Here is a 13,294-nt window from a genome sequence, read left to right on the forward strand (position 1 = left end):
ACCAGGTTGGCTACATCTTCCAAAAAATACATTATACCTTGAGCTCCAGACAAAGTCATGACAAACATGTTGATTGATTACCTTTCTTCTGTGCTTCCTTTGCTGCGGTTGCAGCCGCTTGTTTAGTCTTGATGTCCGTGAACGCTTTGTCAGACAGCGCCTTCGGTATCCTGTCCAAAGAAAAACAAAAGTAAATAAATTCCCAACAAAGCAAATGGTTGGGCTAGGGATTATTTATGGCGCAAGTTCTTGACTTGAAGCTGAAATTCAATGGGAGAGTAACAAACACAAAGATATTGAAAAATTGTTGAAACCGGCCACCCACGGATGACAGATTAAAAGGCTGGTTAGCACAGACCACCTAAAATGTGTGGCATCTCTGTTCATGACAAAGTCATGTTACTTTACTGGATAAAATAAATTAGGGCAAAACAAAGAAAATATCTGCGTGAGGTTTGGTGGGGAGCAGACTGACCGAATTGCAGAGAAGCGTTTGGATTTGGCTCGGTTCAGGAAATGCTTGTACTTGGAGATCTTCTCATCCAGCTCACGAATCACCTCCCGGGAACTCTTGTCGTTGTTTGCTTTGCCAGTCTGAGCGGTTGCGGACTCGTCAGTCTTTCCATCATCCAGTTCAATGTTTGCCCCATCTACCTCGCCAACCTCATGCTGCTCTTCCTCTTCTTCTTCTTCACTGCCTTCCTCGTCATCAGAGCCAGAGAAGTCAGACAGCTCCAAGTCAGGCATCTCCACGTTAACCAAGTCTTCCTCGTTGAACTCAGGTGCCACATTGATCTTGCCAAAGTTCTGTCGCACGTTAGACAGAATCTTTGTGACCTGTTCCTTCCTTCTCTGCTGCTGCTTCTCATGTTCCTCCAAGATGGCATCCGGATTGTCTGCCTGTTCCTCCTGTACAGTCTCAACTGCTTCTGAGGCTCCTTCGACTGGCAATTCTGCCTTGTCCTAGAAAAACGCAAAGAAATTACAGGCACAAAACACAAGGCGACAACACAGGGGCCCAGTTGGTGCAGATAAAAAGTTGTTGACCAATAAAACAGAATAAACTCTTACCGGTTGTTCCCCCTGAGGCCCAGGTGGTCTTACAAAGAAGGGGATACGTCCCCTCTGCCAATCATTCAACACCATTTTGGAGACTGCAGTGATATCTGGCTCGCCACCCTGTAGTATGCCAAGAATACATTGCTCAAGTTAAGGATTCACAGTAGTGGTTCACATACACTTGACCGCCAAAAAAGACCAGATTATTATTAGTATTAGATCAAGATTTGATGTTGCACTTCATAAAATGGAATTCAAACTGCACTTGTAGGTATACTGATATGATATAGCAAGAAAATGAAGGAGGATTCAGACCTTCATGAGTTTTCCAGTACGAAACGCCATCTTCTCAAGGAAGTCTTCAGCAGAGGTCCAACTGGGGATGCGGTAAGTCTTCTGAATGTATTCTGGCTTAGCCCGCTCCAGTACTGCCCCAATGTGCTCCTCTGGGTTCTTGATCTTCTCCACTTGAACCTTTGTGGGGAAAGGGAAAAAAGGTGTGCAGTTTAAGATATGGATCTGCAACCTTTTAGTTTCAGTGGCTGTGGCCTAGGATCTGGCAAAGGGATCTGAAGGATCAGAACTGGTGCTGATTATCGAATTCTTTTAACAGCCATGTATTTGCAAAAATAATCCACTTTCAATTATTTGTTCATCACGTTCCAGGTACTAGAGGTGTCGAATATCCCACATTAACAGTTTCTGGGACAGTGTGTCTTTCAGATGCTACTGTTTTTCAGTGATTCACCTCCATTTGATTGGGTTGGAGCAGAAGTATGTGCATGTCATAAAACCTAAGTAGAGGGTAAAAAAATATCGACTTACCACTCCTTTCAAGACAATATCAGATTCACTGTCTTCTGAAGGGTAGACAACACCAGGACAGTCGATGAGGAAGATGCGCCTCATCAAAGTGATGTACTGCCACACCTAAAAAAGGAAGGAGATTAATGTCGTCTAAATGATTCATTCATTTTAGGTTCACAAGAGATGTTAAGATCTTGGCAAACTTTCTTTAAAATGATCTTTTGGCAGAGTGGAACAAAGACCATTTTCGAACGGACTCAGAACTATGATAATGGCTTCCTTTCTTTTCTCCATATGCGCCTAACTTTTCAGATCTTAGACAGACAGGGTGAGATTCCTTGCTTTGTAGAGTCCATCTTCCTGTCTGCTCTTTGCATATCTCGAGAACCGGTTACCGACCTACTTCACACTTGGTGGGTGTTTTGCTGCGGACCCCATGTATTGCTTGGTCAAAATGCAATTTGAACACACAACACATTTAATACTATTAAACCGTGACTACATTAGCCAACAGCGCCCTGTGTAGGAGCTCTTCAGAGCTCTACAGCTCAGCAGACTTGAGCATGTTGTTCTTAGGGGGGCTTTAGCAGCCTTGAATGTTGGCTGCACTTTGCTTTCGTTGCTGGACACCCAAAACACTTCAACCAAATCAATATTCTTTAGTCCCTCCAGCATATCTGGTACGGGAAGCCAAGCAATCGGCCCACTCGTTGACGCACGCGTTGAACAGCTACACACGAAAAAACGGACAGACCACCCAACAATACCGTGAGCAGCAATACCGAGAGCCGAGCAATAGGCCCTTTCTGAACTCAGCAAACATAAGTGCACATCCATTTGAACAATAGTAAGAGTGAGGGTCATGACAGTGCAGCCAGTATGTGGTGAGAAAAAAAGACAAGGTGAGAAATAAAGGACGGTTGGCAGCAGGCCCATCTGATTCACTGGCTGGGTGTGCAAAAGAAAATCTCCACTCTCCTCTTCTTTCTCCTTGACCCTGCTGTGGACATTGGGGTTTGCAGACCCTTGTTCGTTTCCAAACAGGATAAGCAGCCCCAGACATAGGAAATTAAGGATGAAAATGGTTGTTGCTTTTTCTCTTGGCCCAGTCTCTCCGTAGATTTTCTGCTATATAGTTAAGAACTCTGAGCCCACTACTTCTGTTGTTGCAGCTATCAACAATTAAGTTAAGAGGAACACCTTCTTTCCTTTTCACTGTATACACAAAAATACCGTTCCCTTCTTTGCTCTGATCCCTTTTTTATTAGTAGTGATCTTTTCTTTTCATATTCTTAATTCTAGGCCTTTACATTGTCAATATAGCAGTTTGTTTTCTTTAGAAGAATATGAACGCTTAGCATTAAGCTTTAGTATTTAGATTAATATTTTTTCTTAAAAAACAAAAAGGATTTCAAAACAGTTTCCTGTACACTCCAGTGCAGTGCTTAACAAACACGATTTTAGTGTTGCCATACTTCAAAATCACATGTTTACATATTTTTTGCATGGCTAAGGAGACTTAAAACGTACCTTTGTTTCTCCGGCGAGGGGTGCCACATTGCAGACCTTCTTAGACCGCAGTGTGTTGATGACTGAGCTCTTTCCCACATTAGGGTAGCCAATGAAACCCACACTGATCTGTTTCTTGTCTGTGTGGAGCTGTGGGAGGCAAAACATAATGTCAGAATGTGGTGTTTCTTCTACAACAACCTAAGTCTGTCGTCTGTTCGTGGAGGTAATTTAAGATGAGGCTCTGTTGCCATTACCAATGAACCAAGTGAACTTGTCATCACTCCAGAGCCACAATGGAGTTTGTTCAAAACACATACCAAAAGATATCTGAAAAAATTATTTATTATGTAAACAACAAAAATCACGCAACCTTTTAAAACGAGAGGTACAGCTAACTTGTATTTCTGTCCCAGGAGGTAAACTATCAAGGCTGTTATTGGAACAGGTTTTTAATCTTGTTATCTCCAGAATTTTTGGTGAACTCAGTCCAGAGAAAACCTCTACAAGGAAAAAAATCTTGGACGTTTTTTGTGTCTTTCTCATAACAGCTCTTTAAATAAAAATATTGAATATAACCAGAACATACCACAGTCACGACATCACATTGCATGGTCAGGTCTACTTTTAGATTAGAGCTCATTTTATGTCAGCTTAGCAATACAGCTCATAATGTAGTAAAGGTTTTGGAAATTTGATGAAGAAACTATTAATAGAAAAATATTAAAGGAATGTCTAATGACTACTACTTTAATTAATATGAACAAATCACGGTACTTCATCAACACATTGATACATGCAGTAAACCCTAACTATGTTTGTGATTCTACATACCTGCTAATAAAATCTCAGCGAAGGCCACAACTTAAACAGCAATAGATATAAATGGATATCTATCCAAGTCTTAACTCAACAGTGTCTTCTATATTGATCATACGCTCAACTCTATCCTTGTTTACAATTATACATAAAGAAACAGCAAAATATATAAGTACTTTACTGAGGAGCTGTTTTTTGGCCTTTATATTGCAGTATTAAGAACTAATTACCTTTTATAAATATTAGGGCTGGGCAAGTTAACGCGTTTTAACTGCTTGTCCCTCACAGGGACGCTTACTACTGAACAGTACCTGTTCAGAAAAAAAGAAAACAGATTTATAAACTATATATGTAAGTACATTGTGTTATTCCAGACTGCTGTTATATTGTTCTGATAACATTAATTTAAAATAAAAACGCGCAATACACTAGTATTTACTTCATTGTTGAATTTGGCGCATAATGCGATTAATCGCAGAAAAATCATGCGATGGATCAGTTAATTTTTTTCAACTTGGCCCAGCCCTAATAAATAAAGCATGTAGATAATAAAATACACGGTATGATCCTTGGCCGCTCCACAGCTGTCCACTGCTCCTTAATTACTAAGAATTGATTATAATGTAGAGAATACATTTCCCCACCGTGGAACTAATAATGGAATAATTATTATGAACGATTCCAATCATCACACTATATAACACACTTTTGGATTGGGCAAAAAAAAGTACACTCATAAATCACATGGCGTGCAATTTAAACATTCATGGCCAAAAGCAAATAAACAGTTTTGTTTCAGATAAAAAGATTCCAGGGAGTGGACAATAAACTGAGCGACATAAAAGGCAAAAAGTTATGATTTGTTGAATTTGAGGCATGTGCTTACCTTGCCAAACTGTCTGAGCAGCTGGATGAGGGCGCCCTTTCCAAACGAGTTGGTTAGGCTGGCATGAAAAGCCAGAGTGGGGTACTCCTGGGATAAAACAGCTACCCAACGTTTCTGGTTCAAAATTAAGTAACAAAGAGACATTTTTTTCCATCAAACTATGAAAAAGAAGAGACATTCACTACCAATGAAATGGAAACTAAAGATGAACGTGTTCTAGTTATTCTTACCGTGACCCAGGAGGGGATGAGGTCACATTTGTTGAGAACAAAGATCAGATGTTTCCAAGATTTCTCTTTCTTCATATAATTCTCGATGCTCTTGGAGCGCGTTCCAATGGGATCACGGGCATCAAGCACTTGGATGATGACATCAGATGAGTCAATCACCTATTACAAGAAAACAGTCAAGAATGCGAAACCACCCCAACACATCTCGTGTACCAACTGGACATTAACATAATTCTGAGAGAAGAATGTAAGCAATACCTTGTAAAGTTCTCCCCAGATCCTCTTGGACTGACCCTTTTTGAAGATTTCCTCACGTACTTCAGCCCTGTTGCAAAATGAGAATAAAACTAGCATTAGCATGTGAAATGGTCATAACGAAAAACTATTGAAATATATGTTTTGTGGGGTCACAGTGACCTTAACTTTTGACCTCTAAATTCTAATCCGTTCATCCCGAGCTCAAGTAGAATTTTTAAGCCAAAACTGAAGAACTTGGCTGAAGCATTCCTGAGAAATTGCATTCACGAGAAGGGGCTTGACTGACATCCCAAAAAACATAATACAAAGCATTTCTACAACAAACCAGGCTTCTGGTCAGTTAAAGTACTCAGTAGTGGCTTGATTATAATTTCTTCTGAGGGTCTTACCGGACACCTGTGTCCTCAACCACCAAGTCTTTGTCCTTGTCTGCACTGTAGGTCAGGACTGAGGCTTCAGCCTTTTCCACAAGGTCCTTCATATCCTCCACCACGAGACTGGGCCTCTTCCTCTGAGCCTTGGGCCCAAATGTTGTCTCAAAACCTTCTGTGTCTAGGATGTGCACCTTGGAGTTCTGCAGATGTAGAAACAAAAGAAAAGATTAGACTTACAGCTCCATACAAACATATTGCACACCCTCACACACACAAACACACACACACACACACACACACACACACACACACACACACACACACACACACACACACTTTTTATTATGTCCTTAGTGATTAGTAATATCTGTGGTGAGTGAATAATCAGAATGGATCTTTTGTGACTGAAAGGTTTGGTAAACCTGTCTTCATCTACAGCATGAATGAAAACAAGTGAGGCCATCAATGAATTGCAAAAGTGATAACTGATGAGACAATACTAATACAGGAGGAAAGGTTTCTGTCTCCGTTTCAACACATTTTTGATATCGTTAAAGTGATGCAGTCATTCAATAGGTTTCAGACTGAATCACAGAACAAATACATATAGTAAACAGAACAAGCAAATATGCAACAACCATGCCAATGAAACAGCTACTCCAGTGCCAGGGCTAATTAGGTGTTCCAATGATTTTTATCATGAGACATGCCTCTATTGCAACACTACCATGAGAGGGGCGGTGGGGCAGGGGGGACAAACAGTTTACAGGGTTGTCAGAAACAATGATCTTTAAGGATTTAATCTGCCAAGATCTTCCACAGGGCTCTCCGTTTCTTTGAAAATGCATTCCACCTACCAAACCACAAAATCTGGTTCAACTCATCTGCCTTTTCTGGAATAAGATATTTCAACAGATCAGGCATCCTGATTTAAGATCAATGGGTTTCACAAATTGTTTTATCAAAATCATCAGTATCATGAATTGGCTATTAGCTCGTTGGTAGATGATGATATCTTCACTAATTGGGGGAAAATAATGCTCTGGCGAAGCCTGCACGCTCTGATCTGAGACACTGCTGGTCAAGGAAACAAATCAGTATCTTTTTATGGCTTCAAATTCAGAGAAAGGTTTCAATTTCATGAGCGCCTATAACAATTTTAAAAGAAAAGTTTGAATGGTTGTTGGGTAGAAAAGTTAAGGCTCGACAGAGTGCACCTCTCCCAGGTCAAGCACAGTGCCAGTCTACTCAGGGTCGCAGAATGAGGATTAAAGTGAGGCTGTATGTATGTTCAAAGATTTCCCAAAAACAAGCCACTGAGGGAAAAAAATATTATCTTCTGCACTAAATAACAAAAGCCAGGTAAAAACGTCAATAGCTCTATAAGCCAGTATAGGCTTATTCCTAGACAGCCTTCATTAGACAAATGGACAATTATATAGACAGCACAGGATTAAACAATTAAAATATTTTTTTTTCTTTACAGTAAAAGGAGCCTTCTGCATTATATACTCACATGAGCTTTGACTCTATCATGCAAGAGGGACATGGGGAGTTTGCTTGGTCTCATCACCACTCGATACGGATCCTTCTGTACCGCTCCCATCTCGTCTTGGAACTTCTGGAGGGAGGACTGCTTGATCACACGGGTATTTGCTGATATGCAGAAAATACAAAATGCATAATCCAGATTTCCCATTTTCTCTAAAATGTATATTTATAATCCCTTATCTGATTAATTTACCACCATACTCGTCGATGAGTTATTTCAAACTTGTTGATTAAAAATCCACATATTTATTTAACATAACATTATCAAGAGATATCTCTCAACATGTGCTATCACCTTGAGATGAATAAAGTACTTTTCATTCATGAATGTCACCATTAGGAGTTTAACTAGTTAAATAAAACAAAGTTATCCAATATCAGATCTATTATCTGGAGACCCAATCCAGCTATTTGAGTCAGCATCAGACTGATATCCATATCAGTGCATCTCTGTCAACACAAAAGAGAGCAAACTAGTTAAGTTGGGCTGAACAGACAAAGATTAACACCAAACCATATGATAAGAAACATGAGTACCGATTTTTGGATTTGATGCCACAGATGAAAGTGATTACCGCCACGATGGAGGTCATGGGGGTATAATGACTTCATAAAATGCAACTCCCTGACAGTAACATGAGCATACCGCTGAAGTGAAACAAAAGTGACAGCACTGATTCCATCATCCAAGTCTTCGTATTGTTTTTTTTGTAGAAGCTAGGAAGACATGCTACCACACTCTGAAAGCCAATGACTATCTAAATAAAGAACATTGTCTATCATCTTCATAAAGTCACCAAAAAGTGTTAGTTGGCAGTGATGCATTTATCAATATGCTCTTGAATGTTTTTTTAATATAGATTGCCAACATAGTCAGGCTTAAAAAAAAGTTAATAAAAACTCAGATAACTTTAAATTCTTCAAGTAGGACATATAATTTGTTCAGTGTTGTTTTGCTTATCACCAAACAGAAACAATAAAACAAGTATTTCACAAATGAGTTGCACCATCTTCAACACTACAACAGTCTCAAAGTTGTTGCACTTACTAAACCACTTGATGTTTGGTTCCACTCTGGCTACAGTCCCTGGAGTCACTGTGGACTGGAACTGTAGAGGTCTGATGACTTTTCCACGGTCATTACTAGGAGTGGAAGATCAGTCAGTGTAAATATCATATTTGTATGCATTTGTATGTATTATTGTCATATTTCTCTGCCACTTATCGACCCATAAGCATAATGAAAATCTGTATCATCACTTACCATCTCTGCTTTTGTCTGTACATATTCAGACGCTTGATTGTGGATCGGTCCCTCATGTTGTTGCCCCCAGCACCCTTGGCTCGATCTGTGAAATGTAGACAGTTCATTACAATAGCTCAACAAACATCGCTTTAGAAGACATTGTGTGTGTGTGTGTGTGTGTGTGTGTGTCATATGTGTGTATATATATACATATACATATACATACACATATATATATATACATATATATATATATATACATACACATATATATACATATATATATACATACACATATATATATATATATATATACATATATATATATATATATATATATATATATATATATACATACATATATACACACACATACACATATATGTATAACATAATAATAACAGCAAACTTCACACAAGCCCTTCACTAAAAGTTTAATACTTTAGTGTCACATTTAAATGGCGTCACGCTAACTCGTTACATCAGCAGCTAGAGTAAAATTGAGTTAACTTAATTGTGTGTTTGATTTCGAAACATTTGCACACGTATTGTCAGTGACTAGCTCAAGCTAACACAAGTTAACCTAGAATGTATTTTTAAAAAACATGCTGTGAACCAGTTAGCAACAGTTAGCATTAGCTGTAAACAAACGGGTGTCAGCTCACCAGGGTTGCTGCTGGACGACGAGGGGTTGATGGACATCTTCCCCTTGAAAAGAGGCTTCACCATTTTGACCGCTTAGTTGGTAAAACCTTCCTTTAAAAAAAAAGAAGACCACACGACGGTGTCTGACAGCCGACGTTTAGACGCTGTTGTTCCCTTCAGCTCTAAATCTTACACACGTACACGTGCTGTTACGGTGAAGCCGGAAAGACGTCATCAAAAGAGCGACGGCGACAAGAGCCAATCAGATAGCTCCTGGAACTGTACAGAATGGATGTGCTGTACATACTGTATAAATATTTCTTTTATTTCAGACTCGTAAGTCCATATAACAACAAACAGAATATATATGTACACAATACTGTGGGACAAATACATTACTAAAAGTGAATTATGTGGAACTAACTTTATCTGAACTTCAAACATGAGTAAGTGTTCTGGAAATGTATTTTGTAAATGTTTAACTGAGGTGTAAAAAGCAAGTTAATATTTACTTGCTCATTAGTTAGACCAGCACGTTGTCAATGTTGGGGGAAAAAAAATCTACTATAATAATAATATGTAATACTACTCTTTATGTTGTAAAGAAATGCATTGCTATACTCTTCTAATTCCAGAAGAGGGTGCAATACTGTTTCTATCAGGGTATGAATGACAACATTCCCTGCTGAATATCTACGGCCTCCCATGCTGACTTTAAAACTTTATTATCTGGGAGGCTGCTGTCTGCAGCTCAAAGTGAATCATAAGGGCCACATGAGGCATAAGACTTAAAAGGATAAAGGGTTTTGCACGATGAAAGAGGCAAGAGGGTTGAATAAATTTGTTTTGGCTAAAATAAAGAAAGAAAAATAATTAATGATGAGGGATGTTACAGGGATTCTTTTTAAATTGAGGCCAGTTTTGCCCAGTTCAGCCAAAAATATTTTCACATTTTATTTATTCAGTTAGCTATTCCATCATGTTTTCTTAATCTCCACACATCAAAGAATACAATTATGTAGGAGAAATTCAAAATTTTTAGTTTTTAAAGTACCAAGATGGGACTTCTGTGTCCTCAGTGTAGCATATGGCCTTGCTCATTAAACAGGTGCAGATAGTTTAATTGTATGGCTTTTTATTTGGCACTCTGCAAAAGAAAAAATCCTCTTCGGACAATATGATTTTTATCAACACCAAAGTGACTTTAGCAGGACTATTTGACAACAGGATGTGCAAAAAATGAGCTTGTCTGGTTGTGATGACGCTGCCTTCACAGTGTGTACGATACGTTACACACGTATGGCCCAGAGCCAAAGCAGGCAAGTTCGGAGAGACTGAGTTCTGGAGAGGCGCCATCCAGCATTCAGTTTATACAGCAGGGAGCCCAAGGAATGTTCTCTGTTAATTTTCATACAGATGAAATTGGAACTGACTTCATCAGTAATCCAGTCTGCAATAAATGATTTCTTTTTATATTCACAAGGTACATTATATGTCCATCTTCTTGAGCTGGAGTCAGAGTGGGAAAAGACAAGAAAAAAAAGCTGTTTAGATTCAATCTAAACATTCATCCTCCATTTAAAAATCCACATTTACAATAGGAAAAAGTCCATCCAACAAATTATATTCATGCAGTCAGAGGAGAAACAAATGTAAAATCCTTAATATTAAAAGCCAACTTAATTTAATCTTCCTCTTATGTTAGGGTCGGCGCCGACCCGTTTTAGGTTTTAAATGCATAAAATAACCGCATCATAGTAGTTTATTGCATCAAGGCTTTTTGACTTTGTCAGGAACCTCCATTCTAACAAAATAAAACTCTTTTTTTCTCACTAAATTAAAAATTCTCTGGTTGAAATTATGACCTTTGTGTTGTTAGGGTCGGTTTCCACCCAGTTATAAAAAATAAGATTTGCTTGATTGGTTGTTGTTTTTTTGACCTTGCAAATCTATATTTCGTGCTATGTCTTGTTCTACTTTTCATTTAGTTTTTTTATATTGCTGGAAAAAAGTAAATATACATGGGTCGAAATTGACCCATAACACCATAGATGTTACTATAGTTAATAATAATACAATTAAAAAAATAAATAAAATGTATTTAACAGATGTGTTGTAATACCCCTCAGTAATATTTAGGTAATACAACCACCTTTTATTTATTTATATGATTCTCTTGAGGTTCATTTTACCATTGTTTTTATTGAAATAGAGGGATATACGTTCAAAGAAAAGGCCCAGAGGCCCACACCAAAAATATTACAACATACAACAATACGTTCATGGATAAGGAATTCTAACAAGGTAACCAATAAATGAGAAACAATTGGGATAATAGTTAAATGTTTTAGTGTATTTTACAGCTGATTTAAGACATGGGTCAAAACCAACTCTTTAACACAAGAGGTTGCAACCGAAAGCTAATACAAGAGGAAGGTTAAATCCAAACTGTTATGGTATAGTTATGGACAAAGACTGTGCACTCTTCCAAAATCTTCTTCTTTACCTTTTAATGTGATTATTCTTATGCCAAAACCTTCTGGTTTGGCAAGACATTCATAGCACTCAAGTGATATTCCTCTGTGAAGAGTGTTGTATTAAAATGTTCAAATGACATAGAAATGGTCAATATATGTCTTGTTACCTGATACACACAGTTGAATGCTTTTCAAAATAAATAGCATATGTACATGTAGTGCCTCGAATCCAACACATTGTCACAAGAGCTTGTTGAATCGATCAATTTCAATGTAAAGCCACCACAAGCACTGAACACAGTTTACAGCAGTCCCAGCCTCAACACGTTGCATCAGTATTCAGCAGTTGGCTGAACTTCATGTGACCTTGATTTGCATGAACGCATATAGTAAGGCAAGGCGTTGCCCCTCCGAAGAAAACAACAATACTTTGACAGCGTTTGACCACAATTCATGGGTGATGCCTTCAGCTGCAGGAAAAACAAGTTAAGGGGCCTATATGCAATTTTTACCAATCCAATTCATAACAGGATACACATGGTGCTTGAACAAAACAAAAAACTCACCAATGTACTTGCCAAGAAACATAAAACATATTGAACAATTTGAAAAATATTACTTCTGAACTTTTTGCAGACATTAAAACATAGCAACTCACAGCAAGAAGGACCCAGGGTTCGATCCCCGATCCCATATGGTCCTTCTGTGTGGAGTTTGCACGTTCTCCCCGTGGCAGAGTGGTCCAAAGACATGCAGCTTAGGTTAATTTGACTCTAAATTGCCCATAGATGTGAACGTCAGCATGAATGGTTCTCTCTCTCTCTCTCTCTCTCTCTCTCTCTCTCTCTCTCTCTCTCTCTCTCTATATATATATATATATATATATATATATTCATATGTATAGAGAGAGAGAGACAGAGAGATTTGTAATTGAGGGCCATCTACCCGAATAAGCATCAAGATGAATCCCCCCATGGAGACGAGAACTAGTGATGATGATGATGATGATGGCTTGATGATGAAGCTGATGTATCTGTGAAGACTGGGCGTAGAGAGGGAGGTGGAGGGGTGCGTAACAGCAACATGAATGAACTGAAGGTGAAGAGACAATCATATTTAAAAGATACAGGAGCAAGATGATAAGCTAACAACGTTGGTTTGTGCTTATTGGATAGAGGAGACCAGCTAATCTACATAGCTAGTGTCATGATTGACAGCCCCAAACCAAGATAGCAAGTAAATAATAAGTGAGCGTGCATGAGTGATTGACAGATGTATGAGAAATAAATGCTTCTTGCAAGAGTATGGTCTTCTGACAGAACTTGCACTATAGCTTCATTAAGCTTTACAATATTATTTATATCACAGCACACAGTTCTGTTAAACATTTTATAGACCAATCTAACAGGGAAAATGTTCAAAACAGAACACTG

General features: G+C 38.5%; 1 protein-coding gene across 1 annotated transcript in view; it reads right to left on the reverse strand.

Moving 5' to 3' along the window:
• Window positions 1–9,593, reverse strand: part of gnl2 (G protein nucleolar 2) — a 14,090-nt gene extending 4,497 nt beyond the window's left edge. The window contains exons 1-14 of the mRNA XM_068570138.1: window positions 9,405–9,593; window positions 8,758–8,842; window positions 8,542–8,636; window positions 7,459–7,598; window positions 5,958–6,142; window positions 5,569–5,635; window positions 5,311–5,469; window positions 5,081–5,194; window positions 3,397–3,525; window positions 1,885–1,989; window positions 1,375–1,533; window positions 1,072–1,179; window positions 476–963; window positions 82–170 (exon numbers count right to left, since the gene is read on the reverse strand). Of these exons, the coding sequence (XP_068426239.1) occupies window positions 82–170; window positions 476–963; window positions 1,072–1,179; window positions 1,375–1,533; window positions 1,885–1,989; window positions 3,397–3,525; window positions 5,081–5,194; window positions 5,311–5,469; window positions 5,569–5,635; window positions 5,958–6,142; window positions 7,459–7,598; window positions 8,542–8,636; window positions 8,758–8,842; window positions 9,405–9,468 (1,987 nt within the window). The 5' untranslated portion in view covers window positions 9,469–9,593. The remainder of the gene's footprint in view (window positions 1–81; window positions 171–475; window positions 964–1,071; window positions 1,180–1,374; window positions 1,534–1,884; window positions 1,990–3,396; window positions 3,526–5,080; window positions 5,195–5,310; window positions 5,470–5,568; window positions 5,636–5,957; window positions 6,143–7,458; window positions 7,599–8,541; window positions 8,637–8,757; window positions 8,843–9,404) is intronic.
• Window positions 9,594–13,294: the final 3,701 nt, after the last annotated feature.

The sequence above is a fragment of the Clinocottus analis genome, unplaced genomic scaffold (genome assembly GCF_023055335.1).
Source record: "Clinocottus analis isolate CAN_PGR_092001 unplaced genomic scaffold, fCliAna1.0.p SCAF_9, whole genome shotgun sequence".
NCBI lineage: Eukaryota > Metazoa > Chordata > Actinopteri > Perciformes > Cottidae > Clinocottus > Clinocottus analis.